This window comes from Lepus europaeus, chromosome 2, assembly GCF_033115175.1.
Source record: "Lepus europaeus isolate LE1 chromosome 2, mLepTim1.pri, whole genome shotgun sequence".
Classification (NCBI taxonomy): domain Eukaryota; kingdom Metazoa; phylum Chordata; class Mammalia; order Lagomorpha; family Leporidae; genus Lepus; species Lepus europaeus.
In genome coordinates this window covers 56,310,949-56,331,243 of record NC_084828.1, presented here as the reverse complement: position 1 = coordinate 56,331,243, position 20,295 = coordinate 56,310,949, and the positions used below count along the sequence as shown (strand labels likewise).

General features: G+C 41.1%; 1 protein-coding gene across 1 annotated transcript in view; it reads left to right on the top strand.

Annotated features, from left to right (window-relative positions):
* ZBTB11 (zinc finger and BTB domain containing 11) overlaps window positions 1-20,295 on the top strand; it is a 37,086-nt gene that overhangs the window by 11,223 nt on the left and 5,568 nt on the right. The window contains exons 4-7 of the mRNA XM_062207329.1: window positions 13,520-14,364; window positions 14,597-14,773; window positions 18,287-18,532; window positions 20,025-20,169. Of these exons, the coding sequence (XP_062063313.1) occupies window positions 13,520-14,364; window positions 14,597-14,773; window positions 18,287-18,532; window positions 20,025-20,169 (1,413 nt within the window). The remainder of the gene's footprint in view (window positions 1-13,519; window positions 14,365-14,596; window positions 14,774-18,286; window positions 18,533-20,024; window positions 20,170-20,295) is intronic.

Below are 20,295 nucleotides of genomic sequence, written 5' to 3'. Positions count from 1 at the left end.
CTTCTAATAGCTGTTCTTTTTCAAGATTTATTTATTCTGGATCTTTTTGTGTTCCATATGAATTATAAGATTTTTTTTTTTTTACTGTTTGTTAAAAAACCCATTATTTTAATGATTGCATTGAATTTGTAAATCACTTCGGCTCATATGAACATTTCAATAATTTTAATTTCTTCTAATCTGTGAACATGGAAGGTCTTCACTGTGTGTGTGTGTGTGTGTGTGGTCTTCAGTTTCTTTCATCAGTATCTTGATTTTCATTGTAGAGGGCTTTTGCATCCTTGATTAAATTTATTCCGTATCTTTTTGTGGCTTGTGAGTGGGATCATTGTTAGATATTTGTATTAGCTGTGTTAAACACAACCTTTTTTTTTTTTTTTTTTTTTTTTAAAAGATTTTATTTATTTGAGAGAGGGAGAGATAGGTCTTCATCGGCTGGTTCACTCCCCAGATGGCCTTAATGGCTGGAGCTGAGCCGATCTGAAGCCAGGAGCAAGAGCTGCTTCCAGATCTCCCACGTTGGTGCAGGGGCCCAAGCACTTGGGCCATCTAACACTGCTTTCCTAGGCCATAGCAGAGAGCTGGATAGGAAGAGGAACAGCCAGGACATGAACTAATACCCATATGGAATGCTGGAGCCATAGGCAGAGGTTTAGCCTGTTCTGCCACAGTGCCAGCCCCATAACTTTTTTTTTTTTTTAAATTGCTTTTGTATCCTACAATTTTAATGAATAATTTATTTATTAGTTCTAGTATTCTCTTGGAATATTTAGGTTTCCCTTCATGTTGAACTGGGTTATTTGCTAACAAGGATTATTTTACTTCCTCCTTTCCTGTTTGTATGCCTTTTTTTTTCTCTTACTTAATTGCTCTAAATTGCTCTTAATTGGCTAAAACTTCCAGTAGTATTGAATAAGAGAAGTGAGAGTGAACATGCTTGCTTGTTTCCATATCTTAGAGAAAATGCTTTCAACTTTTCTCTGCTTAATACATTTTTTACTGTTGAGTTTGCTTTTTTTTATGTTGAGGTATGTTTCTTCCATACCTGATTTGTTTAAGGGTTTTATCTAACATTAATGGATGATGGTTTTTTTTGAATACTTTATCTGCATCTGTTGAGGTGATAATATGACTTTTACCCTTTTTGTTCAGTTGGTTTTGTTGTATTGTGTTTATTGATTTGCCTATGTTGAACCATCCCTGGGATAAATCTCTGTTGATCATGGTAAATGATGTTTATGGTGTGCTATTGGAGACAGTTTGCTAATATTTAGGAGAGAATTTTTGCATCTATGTTCATTAGGTATACTGGTCTATAGTTTTCTTTTTTGTTGTTAGTCTTTTTTTTAAATTAATTAATTTATTTGAAAGTCAAAGTTAACACAGAGAGAAGGAGAGGCGGAGAGCATAGCTCTCTGCTATGGCCTGGGAAAGCTGTAGAAGATGGCCCAAGTGCTTGGGTCCCTATACCTGCTGGGGAAACTCAGAAGAAGCTCCTGGTTCATGGCTTTGGATTGGCATAGCTCTAGCTGTTGCGGTCATCTGGGCAGCAAATCAGCAGATGGAGGACCTCTCTCTGTCTCTGCCTCTCCTCTCTCTTGGTAACTCTGACTGTCAAATAAATAAATAATAGCTCCCACTGGGGAGCTAGTCAATAGAGCCCCTTTGTGCTGTGCTATGAGTGTAAACTCCAGTAAGCCTTGTCTGGGTAGCCAGTCAGCCTTTTGTCAATATCTATTTGCAAGTTAGCCAGAGAACCTCAAGTTGGGGTCCCTGTTGTTCTACCAAGTCTAGTTGGATTTGTGAGGCTACCATCTTTTTTGTTGGAATATCTGTGAGGCCCCAGAAATGGGGTGTGTAGGAACTTCTGTCTCTTAGGGCACTATGAATTCTGACAGTGGCTCCTTTTTTCAGTATGGTGCTACACTGTTGCCATCTCATCTGCAGTGATTATGAGGGATACAATGTGAATTCCTTCTCTGCCATATTCTACAGGTAGCTCTCTTTACTGGGCTCCTACTCTATAATGACTGACTTCATTGCCAGCATAAGATGTCTCCCCTGCAATAGGGATTCTACCCAGCCATGAAGGATCAGGGATCTCAGTTTCTGGTTGGTTTTGTTTCTCTCTGCTGTCCTCACAGGTCTCCCATTATTCCCTCACTGAATTCCAGTGTTGCTTCTTGAGCACTCACCTTAAAACGTGCAGCTATTTATTTGTTTCTTTAGTTCTGCCCTGTGGAGAGGAAGACAAATGGTGGGTATCTCTGTTCAACCATCTTGAACTCTCCCCTCCCCCCACCATGTGAGGCTTGTTTCCTACCCACCAGTAAGCAGTGAATTCTATAGCAGAAACCAGGCAAAGATCTTTTTTTGTTGTTGTTGTTAAAGATGATTATTTTTTTAGCCGGCGCCATGGCTCACTAGGCTAATCCTCCGCCTGCGGCGCTGGCACACCGGGTTCTAGTCCCGGTCTGGGCTCCAGATTCTGTCCCCTTTGCTTCTCTTCCAGTCCAGCTCTCTGCTGTGGCCAGAGAGTGCAGTGGAGGATGGCCCAAGTGCTTGGGCCCTGCACCCACATGGGAGACCAGGAGGAAGCACCTGGCTCCTGGCTTTGGATCAGCTTGGTGTGCTGGCTGCAGTGCGCCAGCCACAGTGGCCATTGGAGGGTGAACCAACGGTAAAGGAAGATTTTTCTCTCTGTCTCTCTCTCTGTCCACTCTGCCTGTCAAAAAAAAAAAGTATTATTTTTTTAAAAAAGATTATTTGAAAGGCAGAGTTATAGAAAGAGAGAGAGAGACACAGAGAGGTCTTCCATTCACTGGTTCACTCTCCAGATGGCTGCAGGCTGAAGCTAGCAGTCAATAGCTTCTTTCGGGTCTCCCATGTGGGTGCAGGGGCCCAGGGACTTGGGCCATCTTCCATGGCTTTCCCTGGTGCATCCAGCAGGGGGCTGGATTGAAGTGGAGCCACCAGCCCATATAGGATGCCAGTGCCCCAAGAGGCAGCGTTATTCACTCACTTTACCACAGCAATGGCCCTTATTACCTGGTTTTTTACAGAAAAACTTTCCTGAACCCTATAGATGCAATCTACAATTTTATTAATGTTAATTCAGGAAACCACTGTTTAAAAGTACTTCTAATATAATTTTTAAGAAAAGAGTTATTATATACATGTTTCATTCAAAGGAATGTTGAAACAACAGCATAATAAACTGATTTTGGGAGGTTATTTTGATATAAATAGCTTCTCAGTGTTTCATAATTCATTAGCATTGCTCTCAGATTTACAAGTAAATTTTACAGAGATGTAAGATCTAGTTAAAATCAATCAAAGGTACATGCTCAGTGCTGTTCTTTTTTATTTTATTTTATTTTATTTTTTGACAGGCAGAGTGGACAGTGAGAGAGAGAGAGAGACAGAGAAAGGTCTTTCTTTGCCATCTGCTGGTTCAGTCCGCAAATATCTACAATGGCTGGGTCTAGGTTAGGTTGATGCTAGGAGCCAGTAGTTTCTTCTAGGTCCCCCTGGAAGTGCAGAAGCCCAAGCACTTGGGCCATCCTTTGCTGCTTTCCCAGGCACATTGGCAGGGAGCTGGATTAGAAGTGGAGCAGCCAGGACTTGAACCAGCACCTATATGGGAAGCTGGCATAGTAGGTGGTGGCTTTACCTGCACCGCACTGATCCGAAGCCAGGAGCCAGGTGCTTTTCCTGGTCTCCCATGGGGTGCAGGGCCCAAGCACTTGGGCCTCCTCCACTGCACTCCCGGGCCATAGCAGAGAGCTGGCCTGGAAGAGAGACAACCGGGACAGAATCTGGTGCCCCGACCAGGACTAGAACCTGGTGTGCTGGCGCCACAAGGCGGAGGATTAGCCTTTTGAGCCACGGTGCCGGCCCTCAGTGCTGTTCTTAAAGAACTCATAATTCTTTCTGCATACTGCTAGGTGTTGACTAATATTCTTGATACTCCTTTCAAAAAATAAATACTGGATTTTCTATTATTTAATTTTCTGTTCTTAGTAATTGTTTTCCTCTAGCACTTTCACATATCTTCCCCTAGGCAATAGGGCCAGGATTTGGTAGCTGGTGCTGAAAGAAAATCGTTGTTTGACAAGGGACTATTCCAGTGGCAGTTGACATTCAACGGGACAGAAGTGGAAACATTGTTTTCCTTCTAATTTACTTGAGTATTCTCTTATTTTAGCGTAATGCTTAGCCCATTAAATTCCTGCCTTTCTGAGCCGGCGCCGTGGCTTAACAGGCTAATTTTCCGCCTTGCGGCGCCAGCATACCGGGTTCTAGTCCCGGTCGGGGCACCAATCCTGTCCCGGTTGCCCCTCTTCCAGGCCAGCTCTCTGCTGTGGCCAGGGAGTGCAGTGGAGGATGGCCCAAGCCCTTGGGCCCTGCACCCCATGGGAGACCAGGAGAAGCACCTGGCTCCTGCCATCGGAACAGCGCGGTGCGCCGGCCGCAGTGCGCCTACCGCAACGGCCATTGGAGGGTGAACCAATGGCAAAAAAAGGAAGACCTTTCTCTCTGTCTCCCTCTACTGTCCACTCTGCCTGTCAAAAATTAAAAAAAAAAAAAAAAATTCCTGCCTTTCTTATTTTCCTTTTTCAGCATTTAAGGTTACAGATTTTTCTATAAATAATGTGGATTTATTTACACTTTTTTTTAAAAAGTACACCATTTTTTTTTTTAATTATTTATTTGAAGGGCAGATTAACAGGTTACAGAGAGAGAAAGGGAAAGACAGAGAGAGGGTTCTACCATCTGCTGGTTCAGTCTGCAAATATCTACAATGGCCGGGTCTAGGTTAGGTTGATGCTAGGAGCCAGTAGTTTCTTCCAGGTCCCCCTGGAAGTGCAGAAGCCCAAGCACTTGGGCCATCCTTTGCAGCTTTCCCAGGCACATTGGCAGGGAGCTGGATTAGAAGTGGAGCAGCCAGGACTTGAACCAACACCTATATGGGAAGCTGGCATAGTAGGTGGTGGCTTTACCTGCAACACTATAGTGCCAGCCCCTATACTTGTTTGCTTTTTTTTATCTTTTCAAAGTTTATTATTACTGTTATTGATGTTTTATATTTTTTTATTGGCATGTAATAATTGCATGCAGTTATAGGGTGAAATATTATGTTATGTTTCACATATTTATTGGGTAGTGATCAAATCAGGTAAATTAGCATATCTGTTGCCTAAAACTTTTTTTTTTTCCAAATAAACCTTTTATTTAAGGAATACAAACTTCATGTGTTTCATAAGTACAATTTTAGGAATATAGTGATATCCACACTCCCACTCCTCCTCCCCCTCCCTCTCCCATTCCCCACTAAGATCCATTTTTGATTAACTTTATACACAGAAGACTATATACAAAGAGTTTAACAATTTTCATGAAGGAAAAAAAAGTGTTCCTCAACAGTTGCGACAAAGGGCTGTTCAAAGGCATTGCATCTGAAGTTAATTTCACTTTTTTTTTTTAAACTTAATTAACTTTAAAGAAGAGCTCAAGAATGATACATCTTTTTCAAGTTCTTAGACATAATTATAATACAACTCTTTGAGGACAGAGGTCCTGCATGGGAAGTTAGTGCATAGTGATGCCTGTTGTTTTTTTTTTTTTTTTTTTTTTTTTTTTTTTTTTTTGGCTATTGCAAAAAGTAAGTTTAAATTTCTTTTTTTTTTATTTTTTTTTTTATTTAATGAATATAAATTTCCAAAGTATAGTTTATGGGTTACAATGGCTTCCCCCCTCCCACAACTTCCCTCCCGCCCGCAACCCTCCCTTTTCCCGCTCCCTTTCCCCTTCCATTCATGTAAAGATTCATTTTCAATTCTCTTCGTATACAGAAGATCAGTTTAGTATATATTAGGTAAAGATTTCAACATTTTGCCCATACAGCAACATAAAGTGAAAAAACTACCATTGGATTACTAATTATAGCATTAAATAGCAATGTACAGCACATTAAAGACAGAGAACCTACATAATTTTTTTTCAAATTAATTAATTTTCTATGCCATTTCCATTTTAACACCAGGTTGTTTTTTTTTTTCATTTCCAATTCTCTTTATATACAGAAGATCACTTCAGTATATAATTAGTAAAGACCTCATCAGTTTGTGCCCACACAGAAACGCAAAGTATAAAAATACTGTTTCAGTACTAGTTATAGCATCACTTTGCTTTAGACGACACATTAGGGACAGATCCCACATGGGGTGTAAGTACACAGTGACTCCTGTTGCTGATTTAACAATTTGACACTCTTGTTCATGGCGTCAGTAATCTCCCTAGGCTCTAGTCATGAGTTGCCAGGGCTATGGAAGCCTTTAGAGTTCGCTGAGTTTGATCTTATTCCGATAGGGTCATAGTCAAAGTGGAAGTTCTCACCTCCCTTCGGATTGACAATTAACACTCCTATGTATGATATCAGTGACCACCTTAAGCTCTTGACATGAGCTACCTAGGCTGTGAAAGCCTTTTGAATCCACAGACTCCACCAGTATTTAGAAAAAGTGGAAGTTCTCTTCTCTCTTCAGAGAAAAGTACATCCTTCTTTGATGATGACTTCTTTCTGCTGGGGTCTCACCCACCGAGGTTCTTTAGTTAGGACATTTTTTGCCACAGTGTCTTGGCTTTCCGTGCCTGAAATGCTCTCGTGGGCCAGACCAGAATGCATTAAGGGCTGATTCTGAGATCAGAGTGCTACTCAAGCGATTGTCATTCTGAGTCTGCCGTGTGGACTGCTTCCCATGTTGGAGCCTTCACTCCTTTTTAATTCTATCTATTATTAACAGACTCTTAATCCTATCCATATGATTGCTCTAACACTTAAGATGGTATTTTTACCACCCAGCTTAAGGGGATTTGGGGCCCCACGGCCAGTTTTTAAACTGTACCCTTAGAAGTAAGTACGGGCCGGCGCTGTGGTTTAACAGGCTAATCCTCCGCCTTGTAGCGCCAGCACACCGGGTTCTAGTCCCGGTTGGGGCACCAGATTCTATCCCGGTTGCCCCTCTTCCAGGCCAGCTCTCTGCTATGGCCGGGGAAGACAGTGGAGGATGGCCCAAATCCTTGGGCCCTGCACCCGCATGGGAGACCAGGAGAAGTACCTGGCTCCTGGCTTCGGATCAGCACGATGCGCCAGCCGCAGCGGCCATTGGAGTGTGAACCAACGGCAAAAAGGAAGACCTTTCTCTCTGTCTCTCGCTCTCACTATCCACTCTGCCTGTCAAAAAAAAAAAAAAAAAAAAAAAAAAAAAAGAAGAAGTAAGTATGTAGGGATGTATGCAGAACTATACAGCTTTACAGTTACAGTCTTCGTGTACTTCATAATTATGGCTTTAGGAACATGGTGATTCTTCCTACTGTGCCCTCTATCCCACCCATAGTCCCACCCTTCTTCCTCCTCTCTCTTATTCCCACTCTTATTTTTTACTGAGATCTATTTTCAGTTAACTTTATACACATATATTTAACTCTATGTTAAGTAAAAAGTTCAACAAATAGAATGAAAAAAAAAAAAAAAAAAAAAGACTGTTCCTCAACTGTCAAGCCAAGGGCTGTTGAAGTCATTGTTTCTCAAAGTGTCAATTTTACTTCTACAAATTGCCTTTTTGGTGCTCTATTAGTTATCACAGTTTAGGGAGCACATATGGTATTTGTCCCTTTGGGCCCTATACTTGGTTTTCACTCTCCTTGTGGTTCTGTTTACACAGATGTATTTTGCTTGAAAAGAATGTACATGTTTTTTTAGTTAGGTGCAGTATTCAGTATATTGTGCATTATATTAAGCTATTGTTAATTTTTTTATAACTTTATTTTCATTTTGTTTTGAAAGGCAGAGACAAAGACACAGACAGGGAAGTATCTTCCATTCAGTGGTTCATTCTTCAAATGCTTGCAATAGCGATGGCTGGACTAGACTGAAGCCAGGAGTCCAGATCTCAATACAGGTCTCCCATGTGAGTGGCAGGGATCTTAGTAGTTGAACCATCATCTGCTATCTCCTAAGGTGTGCATTATCAGGAAGCTGAATTTGAAAACAGAGCAGGGACCCAAACTTTCACAGTCTGATATGAAAAACAGGTGTCGGCCGGCGCCGTGGCTCACTAGGCTAATCCTCCGCCTTGCGGTGCCGGCACACCGGGTTCTAGTCCCGGTCGGGGCGCCGGATTCTGTCCTGGTTGCCCCTCTTCCAGGCCAGCTCTCTGCTGTGGCCAGGGAGTGCAGTGGAGGATGGCCCAAGTGCTTGGGCCCTGCACCCCATGGGAGACCAGGAGAAGCACCTGGCTCCTGCCATCGGATCAGCGCGGTGCGCCAGTTGCAGCACGCCGGCCGCGGCGGCCATTGGAGGGTGAACCAACAGCAAAAACAGGTGTCACAAGCAGCATCTTAACCAATGTGCCAAACATCTGCCCCCATGTTCATTTAAAAAAAAAAATAGTTATTTATTTTTAATGCCAGAGTTAGAGAGACAGAGTGATGCAGAGAGAAAGAGAGATCTCCATTTGCTGGTTCACTCACCATATAGCTGCGATGGCCAGCATTGGGCCAGGCTGAGGCCAGGAGCTTTATTCAGGTTTCGCCCATGATGGCAGGGGCTCAAACACTTGAGCCATCTTTGGCTGCTTTTGCCGGCCCTTAGCTTGGGAAGGGAATTGCATCATAAGTTAAGCAGCTGTGATATAACTGGTGCCTATGTGGGATGCTAGTGGTGTAGGTTGTGGCTATATCTGCTATACCACAATCTGGCCCCCAGTTGTTAATTCTGGTTTTTTTGCTTGTTTTTTTTTTTTTTTTTTTTAATTTATTTGAAAGGCAGAGTTAGACAGAGGGAAATCTTCCATCTGTTGTTTCACTCTCCAAATGACCACAATGGCCAAGCCTGGGCCAGGTTGAAGCCAGGAGCCAGAGCTTCATCCAGGTCACCCATGTGGATGCAGGGTCCCAAGGACCTAGACCATCCTCTGTTTCTTTCCCAGGCACATTAGCAGGGAGTTGGACTGGAAGCAGAGCAGCTAGCACATGAACCAGCACCCATATGGGATACCAGCAGTGCAGTCAAGCAGCTTAACCCAGTATGCACAGTACCTGCCTCCAATAAAATAATCTTTACTGATTATTTTGTGTACTCCATTTGTTGGTACTCCATTTGTCTGATTCTCATTAGAATTTCTTCAGTCTTTGTTTTATATATCTTGAGGCCATGCTGTTAGGTGCATGTGTGTTTAGAATTATTGATTCATGATAAAACATCCTTTATCATTATGTAGTAGCCAATTTTTTCAAATATTTGTTTATTTGAAAGAGTTACACAGAGAGAGAGAGAAAGACCTTCTCTGTCCATTGGTTCTTTCCCCCTATGACCACAATGGCTGGGCCTGGGCCAGTCTCCCAAGTGGGTGCGGGGCCCAAAGACTTGTTCCATCCTCTACTGCTTTTCCCAGGCTATTAGCAGGGAGCTGGATCAGAAGTGGAGCAGCTGGGTCTAGAACTGGCCACCCATATGGGATGCTGGCATTACAGGTGGCAGCTTTAGCTGCTATTCCACAATGTCAGCTCTGTGAACAATACTGTTGTGGTTTTCCTGGGGTATCTTTTCTTCCATATTTTTTCAGTTGCTTGGTATCTTTATGCTCTTGAAGTCTCCTTAAACATTGTCCTTCTGAATTTTTGTTTATAATCTGTTATGAAGATATTTGACTTAACAATCCTACGTGGAAATTGACTTCTTAATTATGTGGATTGTTGTCTTTCATCTGTTGAGAAACATTCTTTACTAGAAATTATCCTACCTAATTTCTTTCTTCTACCATTCTGAAATTGAAATTAGACACCCAATTTATCTTGTCTTTTAATGTTCCCTCGTATGTTTTATTTCCTTCTAATTTACTCTGGAAAATTCTGAAAATTTATTCAGTCTGTTTCCTTTACCAGGTAGTAACAATACTTCAAATTTTTGCTGATTTGATTTGGACTGTTTCTGCTAGCTTTTGTTTATGGTGCCTTGTTTATTTTTTAACTTGTGTACATTGGTTATTATGTTTTTTAGAAGTTTGCAGGAAATATTGTTGAGTTGGGTTAAAGATGTCTTCCACAGGTGAAACATTTGATTCTTTAGATGCTGGGAATATTATTGATCTGAAACCACTTTAAATTCTCAACTTTTTTTTTTTTTTTTAGACATTATAGTGCTGTATAATCAGCAAATAAATCAACAAATAAAGCCTGGTTTGTGGTCATGGCCATTCAGGGAAAATTTTGCTACTCTGAATCTTAGTACCATGGCACTGAATATGTTTCAAAGTATTTCAGAAATACTTTAAGTAAAGTGTCAGTTAGTGTTAGCCAACCATACTACTAGGTCTAAAGTCCTTGTCATAATTTTATATCTGCAGTAATTGCTGCTTTCATTTTGAGATGAGACTAAAGTTTTTTAATTGTGAAGAAAACAGTGTGCCCTCTTAATGACTTTTTAATACAAATCAGTAGTTTTAACTATATTCACATTGTCATGTAGAAGATCTCTAGTTTTCTTTCTTTTTTTAATTAATTTTTAACAAACTCAATGTGATTTGTAGTTCTATTTTATTTTATTTATTTTTTTTTGACAGGCAGAGTTAGTGAGAGAGAGAGACAGAGAGAAAGGTCTTCCTCTTCTGTTGGTGCCTCCACCTGGTCTCCCATGTGGGTGCAGGGCCCAAGCACTTGGGCCATCCTCCACTGCCTTCCTGGGCTACAGCAGAGAGCTGGACTGGAATAGGAGCAACCAGGACAGAATCCGGCGCCCCAACCAGGATTAGAACCTGGGGTGCCGGTGCCGCAGGCAGAGGATTAGCCAAGTGAGCCGCTGCGCTGGCCATAGTTTTCTTTCTTTTTTAAAAATATATTTATTTGAAAGGCTGAGATACAGAGAGGAAAAGGGAAGAGAGGGAGGGAAGAAGGGAGAGAGAGTTCTTCCATCCACTGATTCTCTACCAAAATGGCCACAATGGCCAGGGCTGGGCCAGACTGAAGCCAAGAGCTAGGAGCTGCTTCTGGGTCTCCCACATAGGTGCAGGGGCCCAAGCAGTTGGGGCATTTTCCACTGCCTTTCCAAGAGGGAAAGCAGGGAAACTGGATTGGAAGTGGAGCCGCTGGGACTCGAACCAGTGCCCATTTAGGAGGTTGGCATTGCAGGCAGCTGCTTAATCCACTGTGCTACAGCATCAGCCCCTACATATTCTTTTTCAGTAAGATTTATTTGGAAGGCAGAGTGACACAGAAAGGGAGGGACAGAAAAAGAGAGATCTTCCATCCATTGATTCACCCCCCAAATGCCCACAACATCCAGAGCTGGACCAGAATCCAGGAACTTCATCTGGGTATCCCAGTGGGTGAATGGAACCCAAGTACTTGGGCCATCTATCTGTTGCCTCCCAGGCACGATAGCAGGAAGCTGGATCAGAAGCATAGAATAACCAAGACTCAAACCAGCTACTGCAATATGGGATGTAGGCTTTCCATGGTGTGGCTTATCCAGTTGTGTCACAGTGCCCACCCAATTAAGAAATATTCTTATATCAAGCCTAAATTTGTCTCATAATTTGTACCAGGATTAATGTAGTTTTAGCCTATTTATTGTCAGCTTTCCTAGGAATGTGTGAAATAGCTATGATGGTTGATGGTAGCATTGATATGTACTTTCTTCAGTTTTCTACCTTACTCCTAACATATCCACAGTTAAAAGGTTTTCTTTATACTTGTCCATCCCTCATCTGCCAACTTAAATTTTACATACCTTAAGTCAAAAGTGAGAGATACAGCAAATTTGAGTTTTTAAACTTTGATTTGGTTTTCTCTCTATTAAAAAACATTTCTAAGAAATTATTAAATGAGAGAAACAGGTGCAGAACAGTATGTATAAAATGCACCTATGTAAGGAGGGAAAATAAGAATATTTGCTTGACTATAACAAAGAAACTGGGACTGGTGTTGTGGTGCAGTGGGTTAAGTTGTTGCTTGTGATGCCAGCATCCTATATGAGTGCTGGTTCTAGTTCCAGCAGCTCTGTTTCTGATCTAGCTCCCTGGTGATGTGCCTGAGAAAGCAGTAGAAGACAGCCCAGGTGCTTGAGCCCTGCCAACCCATATGGGAGACCCAGATGGGAGTACCTGGCTCTTGGCTTCAGCTTGGCCCTGTCCTGACTGTTGTGGCCATTTTTGGAATGAGCTAGCCAGTGGAAAAGTAGCTGTTTCCTTCTCTCTGTCATTCTGCTTTTCAAATACATAAAATATATCTTAAAAAAAAAAAAAAGAAAGAAAGAAACTAGAAAGCTATAAAAACCTTCTGGATTTTGAATCATGTAAATATTAAAAATTAAAAATTGCTCTTGAAAGTGAAGGACTGAACACTTGGAAGTGATATAAACTGACCTTATTTTCCCAAACAAAATAAGAATGTAATCCCTCCTGTCTTTAAATATTTCATTCCTTAGATCCAGGATAGGCAGGCTATAGCCCAAGAGAGAATCCTACCCCCTTCCTTCTTATCAACAAGATCACATTAGCACACAGCCACACCCATTCGTCTTCATAAGCTTTTGAACTGTACAGTATAGCACACACCCTATGGCCTGCACTGTTTATCATTTGACTTTTTGAAGAAAAATTTTCTGACTTCTGCCTTATACTGGTTTTTTATTTTATTCCTAGAACACTTTGTTCAATCAAAATTTCATTTTAGCTGCTGTTACCAAGAATATATATCTGTACTTACTGAAGTGAGGTTAGGTAGGGCACAAGTTAGTTTAACCCTGACTGCTCACTTGCTGCCCTCCCACTCCCTTCCCCACCCCTTTTTCCTATTCTGCATTCTTCAGCAGCTATTTCTTGAGTGGAATTTAAGGAACATTCAGGGTTCTAAGGAGTATGGTTTGAAAATAACTACCTTACAACAACTTTTTTAAGATTTAATTATTTGAGAGGCAAGTTACAGACAGGGAGAGAAGAGATTTTCCAACTGCTGGTTCACTCCCCAAATGGGTACAACAGCTGAAGCTGAGCCTATATCTGAAACCAGGAGCTAGGAGTGTCTTCCAGGTCTCCCACGTGGGTGCAGGGGTCCAAGGACTTGGACCATCCTTTGCTGCTTTCACAGGCTCATTAGCAGGGAGCTGGATCAGAAGTGGAGCAGCCAGGTCTTGAACTGGCACCTATATGGCCTGTTGGTGCTGTAGGCGGAGGCTTATTCTACTAAGCCACAGTGCCAGCCCTGTAAAACAACTCTTGAGGTAGTAAGTTATATTATTTTCTTTATTAGTTATTGAGAAGCTTGGTTTGTAGAAGTGACTTAGTCAAGGTTTAATAAGTAACTAGAACAGAAAGATCCAGAAGAGATTCAGGGCAGGATGAATGGTCATATTTGCCTTTTTATTAAATTGTATATGTCATAATCCATGTTAATAGTTCTTATAAGCTGATTTGTTGATGATTGGCTTTTTTGTCCCTACCTTTCTTGTTTCATACAGGTTTTTGTAAGGCAAGCTTCCTTCCTTTACTGGAATTTGCCTATACTTCTGTGCTAAGTTTTGACTTCTGTAGCATGGCTGATGTTGCTATCTTAGCTCGTCATCTTTTCATGTCAGAAGTTTTAGAAATTTGTGAAAGTGTGCATAAACTAATGGAGGAAAAGCAGCTAACAGTATATAAGAAGGGCGAAGTACAAACAGTAGCATCTACCCAGGACTTACCAGAACAGAATGGAAGTACAGCGCCTCCTGTGGCTAGCAATGAGGGAACTACAACAACTGTGTCTACTGGGCTTGAGGATTGTGAAATTGTGCTACTGATAAATGGAGAATTGCCTGAAGCTGGACAGAATGGAGAGCTAGGAAGACAGCCTGGGCCCCAGGTTTCTTCAGAGGCTGGAGCTGCTCCGTCATCTGTGGGGTCTGTATCTGATTCCCGTTCTGAAGTCGAATGTGTTGATTTGGTAACAAAAAATAACCCCACAGAGCTAGAAACTTCAAACATCAGAGAAGATAGCACAGTTTCTAACATGCCTTGTAAACTTTCAAGAGAGAATATTATCAGTAGCCCTCCAGAGAACAGTGACTTGGGAAATGATACATTAACTGAAGATAACTGTACTGAAGATATTCCAAAACATGTACAGAATGTTCATCAACCTTTAGAAGATCAGGAAAATCCAAATGCACTGACAGCAAAGACAGACATTGGCCCCGATGATGACACTTACAGGAGCAGGCTTCGGCAGCGTTCTGTGAATGAAGGAGGATATATTCGACTACACAAGGGCATGGAAAAAAAACTGCAGAAACGGAAGGCCATTCCCAAGTCAGCGGTTCAACAGGTATGATGTCAAGAGTTGACCTTTGTAGTTGTAGCTTTAGATTGAAAGCATTCTATTTATAAATTTATGCCTGTGGTGGAAATTACTTGGGAGGGGAGACAGATTCAGGACAGCAACTCAGTGTTATTAAATGCCAATATTAATAAGGTAATGTGGATTTGAAATATTTTTGTTGGAAATTTATAACGTGACTCAGTGTATTTACTTAGATTGTTATCTGTCTCTTAACTAGGTGGCCCAGAAATTGGTTCAAAGAGGAAAAAAGATGAAACAGCCAAAAAGGGATTCCAAAGAGAGCACTGAAGAGGCGTCTCATAAATGTGGGGAATGTGGCATGGTTTTTCAGAGACGATACGCCCTTATAACACACACATTAAAACATGAAAGAGCTAGAGATTACAAATGTCCCGTAAGTATCCAGACAGCTAACTGAGGATGACAGTGACCTCATTAAGAAGTAGAATCCAGCTTACCACCTGCTTGTTACTCTACCACTTGTATTGTTTCTATGTCTGTTTCTCTTACATTTCTATAAGAGTCATCTTCTGGTTTGCAGGTCATTTACTTGGCCTCCCTTAGTCAGTGGTGGTGACTTCCTTTTGATAAAAGGTAAAAGTATAACTTCAAAAACATACACTCATAAAAGGGCAAGGAGAAGAAATCTTGGCAGCTAAATTCTGAATACTAATAAATCAAGTGATTGAGCAAAATTGAAAGGATTCATTTTCTTAGAGAAATGAAGACTTAACCCAAATTGTATTGCAGAACCACCAAAAACGCCAGAATTGATGGTACTTTCAAGTTACCTTGAAAGTCAGAGCAGCTAAATCCATCACTTTCTGTCTCCTAAGTTGAAGATCCTTCTACTCTCTGGAAAAGATAAAACCATAATAATTGCTCTGGGGAATCCTGTTGACAGTGAAAGTTGAGGTATTATACTTAAAATGGGGAGAAATGAAAAGCATACGTGGTGAATATCAAGACCTTTCAAGTTCTCTTTCCTTACTCAAGTCCCAGGATCTTATTAGCCAAACCCTTAACACTAAACAGAAAGATTTTTCGGAGATGAGGAATCTGATGACCAGTAGCAAAAGACCTAAAGATGCTGCTGACTAAAACTTGTGCATGAAAACCCAAACACAAACACACTTAGATGAAAATTCCAATTAGTTGTTTAATGTTCTTATTTTGAAGTATGAACAGACATCAGGGATCATCAAACTCTTATCAGAAGATTTCAAGAGAACGAGTACCTTTGACAAATCCAAGATTATAGAGAAAAATTGAGCTCACAGAGTATGATTTACATTAATAATAAATGAAAAAGTTCCCTCTCTAAAACAAGTAGTAGATGCTTTCAGCCCTCTGTGTCCTCTTATCCTTCAGTTCAGTATCTGTATATTTGGCCAGCTTCAGATAAAATGCATCTATACTGAACATATACATAATTCTTGTTATTCTCTAAACATACAGTATATAACAACTATTTATGTAGTGTTTACGTTGTGTTTGGTATTTTAAGTATTCTAGAGTTGCTTGTAAAATATACATGAAGAGATGCATAGTTTATATGCAGAAGCCATGCTATTCTATATAAAGAACTTGTGCCTTGGTGAATTTTGTTACCCACTGGTGTCCTGGAACCGATCACCTGGATACTGGGGGGCCTGTGTATTCTGTTTTAAAAGGGGGCACCTTAATTGAATGGAAGTATTTTTTAGGAAATGCAAATTTTTTAGGAACACAGATGGTACCTTGCTAATGGTGGTTCAACTTACAGATGTTCCACTTAATGATGGGTTTTTCAGGATATTAAATAAATTTTTGACTTAGAATATTTTTGACTTGAATTTATTGAAACATAAAGCCATCATCACAGTCAATGAACATCTGTATATAGTAACATGTACAGATAAAAATCTCAGAGAAGTTGAGAAATGTAATTGACTAAAATCTTCCAGAAAACAGAGTGAAAAGACAGGTTAGAAAATGGGAGTAAAATAAAATTAGGGATTTGGTATAAAATGTTCAGTATTCCAGTAATGTTTTCAGAGAATGTGGAGAGAACGAAATTAATACAATAATCAAAAAAATTTCAAAACTATAGTATTGAAGTTTCCATGTTAGGGGCCTGCATTGTGGTACAGCAGGTTAAGCCCCTACCTTAGATATAGGCATCCCATGTGAGTATCAGTTGGAATCTGACTGCCCCACTTCTGAACCAGTGCCTGCTAATGTGCCTGGGAAGACAGTGGAAGATGACATAGTACTTGGGTCCCTACCACCCATGTGGGAGACCTTGATGGAGTTCCAGTCTTCTGGCTTCAGCCTGGTCTAGCCCTGGCGTTGTGGTCATGTGGGGACTGACCTAGCAGATGGGAGATCTCTCTTTCTGTTTGTCTCTCTGCCTTTGTTACAAAATTTCAGAATCTGGGACAAAGAAAATATTTTTCTTCTTTTTTAAAAATAGGGTGTCTCTCTCTCTCTCTCTCTCTCTCTCTCTCTCTCTCTCTTTGAAGATTTATTTATTTGAAAGTTACAGAGGGAGAGACAGAGAGAAAGGTCTTCTATCTGCTGGTTCACTGTCTGGATGACTGCAATGGCCAGGGCTGGGCAGGCCAAACCCATGAGCTTCAACCAGGTCTCCCATATGGATGACAAGGGCCCAAATACTTGGGGCCATCTTCTGCAGCTTTTCCTAGGCCATTAGCAGGGAGCTGGATTGGAAGGAGAGGAACCAGGACACAAATTGGCACCCATATAGGATACCAGTATCGCAGGTGGTGGCATAACCTGATACACCACAACACCTGCTCTGAGAAAATCTTGTAAATAGAGAGGAAAAGAAATTGTCAGTCTCTCAGGAAAAGGATCAGAATGGCTTTTGGCTTTTTAGCAACAGTGAAGGGATATGTTTCTAAGTTGAAACATATAACCAGTCAAACTATCAGTTATTTATGATGGTGGAATGCCAATGTTTGAGATATGCATGCATGGTCTCAAGAACTTTATCCTTTTTTTTTTTTTTTTTAAAGATTTGTTTGAAAGGCAGAGTTAACAGAGAGATTGTGAGAAAGGGAGGAAGCGAGGGAGAGAGAGAACTTCAGTCCACTGGTTCACTACCCAGATGGCCACACTGTCCAGGACTGGGCCAGGCTGAAGCCAGGAGCCTGAAGTTTCTTCTGGTCTCTCATATGGGTGTCGGGGCCCAAGTAGTCAGACTATCCTCTGCTGCTTTCCCTGGCACATTAGCAGGGAGCTGGATCGGAAGTGGAGCAGCTGGCCTTGAACTGGCACCTATGTGGGATGCCTACATCATAGGTTTAACCTGCTGTGCCGCAATGACCCCCCCCCCCCAAATTTTACCTGTTAAACCTCCTTTCTTGAAGGGAGTTGGCAGACATTTTCCACTAAAATGTGAGAAGGCATGGGGAAACAGGAAACGTGACATTCAGTTCAACAACGAGTAAGGAATTCATCACGACAGTGGTGGAGGGAGATCCCAAGATAAAGCTGACTGCCTAGCAAGGGAACAACCTACTCTGGTTGCAACAGGATGTAATGCTTTGACAGAGGTTTACAATTAAATGTTTTAAATCTCCTCTCCATGGACAATTGAGAGAAGGGCTCAGTGATGAGTTAGTAATGAATATAAAGAGAAATAAGCAAAACAGAAAACAGCAAGAAAGGAAAAAAACATAGTATGTACAATACTGCTTAAGTGTAATAACATTTACACCATAATGTAAACACTGAAATTGATATAAGTAAAAAATAAATGCTAAGTGATTTACATTTGTGTAGGATATATGTGTTTATTGATTTGTTGTAATTGAGAAATGCCAAGTTGAAGTATGAGTCAAGTTTTGCTTAATATTGTAATGGAAGTAAATTCAGACATTTTGTGTACTTTTTCTTGTAGTTGTGTAAAAAACAGTTTCAGTACAGTGCCTCCTTACGAGCGCATCTTATTCGACATACCAGAAAAGATGCACCCACATCATCGTCATCCAATTCCACATCTAATGAGGCATCAGGAACATCATCTGAGAAAGGCAGAACCAAACGAGAATTTATATGCTCCATATGTGGAAGGACATTACCTAAATTATATTCACTTCGAATACATATGTTAAAGCACACAGGCGTAAAACCACATGCATGCCAGGTAAGGCCCAATCGTGGTCCTTGTGGGCATTTTGGGTGTGAACCAGTGGATGGGAGTTCTCATCCCCTCAAACAAATAATTTGTCTTTTTTACAGTCATAATGTTTACTTGGCTTAAGGAAGGTTGGGGCTTAACCATGGTGTGTTGAAACTGATTGATATATTTTCTGGGGTCACCTTCACTCTTGTTGAAATGGCAGGGGAATTTATAACTTCAAGTTTCTTGCCTATATCACAGGTGATTCCCTCTTGCATTCTTTAATTTGCTGTCTGAAGTTGTTGTTTGAGAGGAATCTGTTTAGGATGTTTGTTGAGAATAGAATTTAGGGGAATGGGATGAACCTTTGTGTATCTTTCACCCTACTTCTGTAGTGGGGGCTCATTGTCAAATATGTGTTAGGTATAATATCACTCACTGCTCAGCCCCTCCCCCCAGTTATTTTGAAGCCAAGTCTTAAGCATCATTTTATTCGTAAGTTAGATATCAAGTATTACAGTGTACACTACTCAAAATGTGCAGTCTGGGGGCAAGCAGTTTTGCACACCAGTGAAGATGCTACTTGGGATGTCTGCTTTCCATATTAGAGTCCCTGTGTTTAAGGCTCGACTCTGCTTGTGATTACAGCTGCTTACAGATACTCTTGCTAGGAGGCAGCAGGTGATAACTTAAGTACTTGGGTCTCTGCTGTCTCTAGGGAAGACCTAGATAAGAGTTCTGGACTCCTGGCTTTGGCCTGGCCCAGCTCCAGCTGTTGCTAGCTTTTGGGAAGTGAACTAGTTAATGTCAGATCTATCTCTCTGTCTTGCCCTACCCCTTTTCTTCCCCTGCCTTCCCCATGCCTCACCTTTCAAATAACTAAAAATAAGGGGAGGGCCGGTGCTGTGGCGTAGCGGGTAAAGCCACCGCCTGCAGTGCCAGCATCCTGTATGGGTGCCAGTTCGAGTCCTGGCTGCTCCACTTCCGATCCAGCTCTCCGCTGAGGCCTGGGAAAACAGTGGAAGATGGCCCAAATTCTTGGCCCCTGTACCCATGTGGGAGACCCAGAGGAAGCTCCTGGCTTTTGGATTGGAATCAGCCCAGCTCTGGCCATTACAGCCATCCGGAGAGAGTGAACCAGCAGATGGAAGACCTCTCTCTCTCTCTCTCTCTCTGCCTCTGCCTCTGCCTCTCTGTAACTGTCACTTTCAAATAAATTAATAAATCTTAAAAAAATAAGGGGAACAAATGTATAGTTCACGAAAGATGAAACGGTAAGCATGTAGAAAGAAACTCAGCAATTTGACATGTGTGACATTTTTAATGTACTGAATCAGAGGAGGGTTCACTTAGCTAATATCTTTGGCATTTGTGGCTTTGATTTTTATTTTGTCATTTATAATGTAAAATAAATAACATTTTCATTTAATATCCTAGTTTCTCTGTCCTCATTCTTCAGGCACAGCACCCATCTCTCTTTGTGTTTTACTAATGTAAACACTTCCGTCTTTCTTAGGTTTGTGGAAAGACTTTTATCTACAAGCATGGTCTAAAATTACATCAAAGTCTACATCAGTCACAAAAGCAGTTCCAGTGTGAACTTTGCGTTAAGTCATTTGTGACCAAACGCAGTCTTCAAGAACATAAGAGTATTCACACAGGTAATGAGAAATTTATATTGACATAGTTACTTTTTTGAAGTGATACACAAAAATTATAGGGTACCTGGTGGTATTTTGGTACATGTATACATTGTATAATGTTCAAATCAGGATAAACAGATCTGC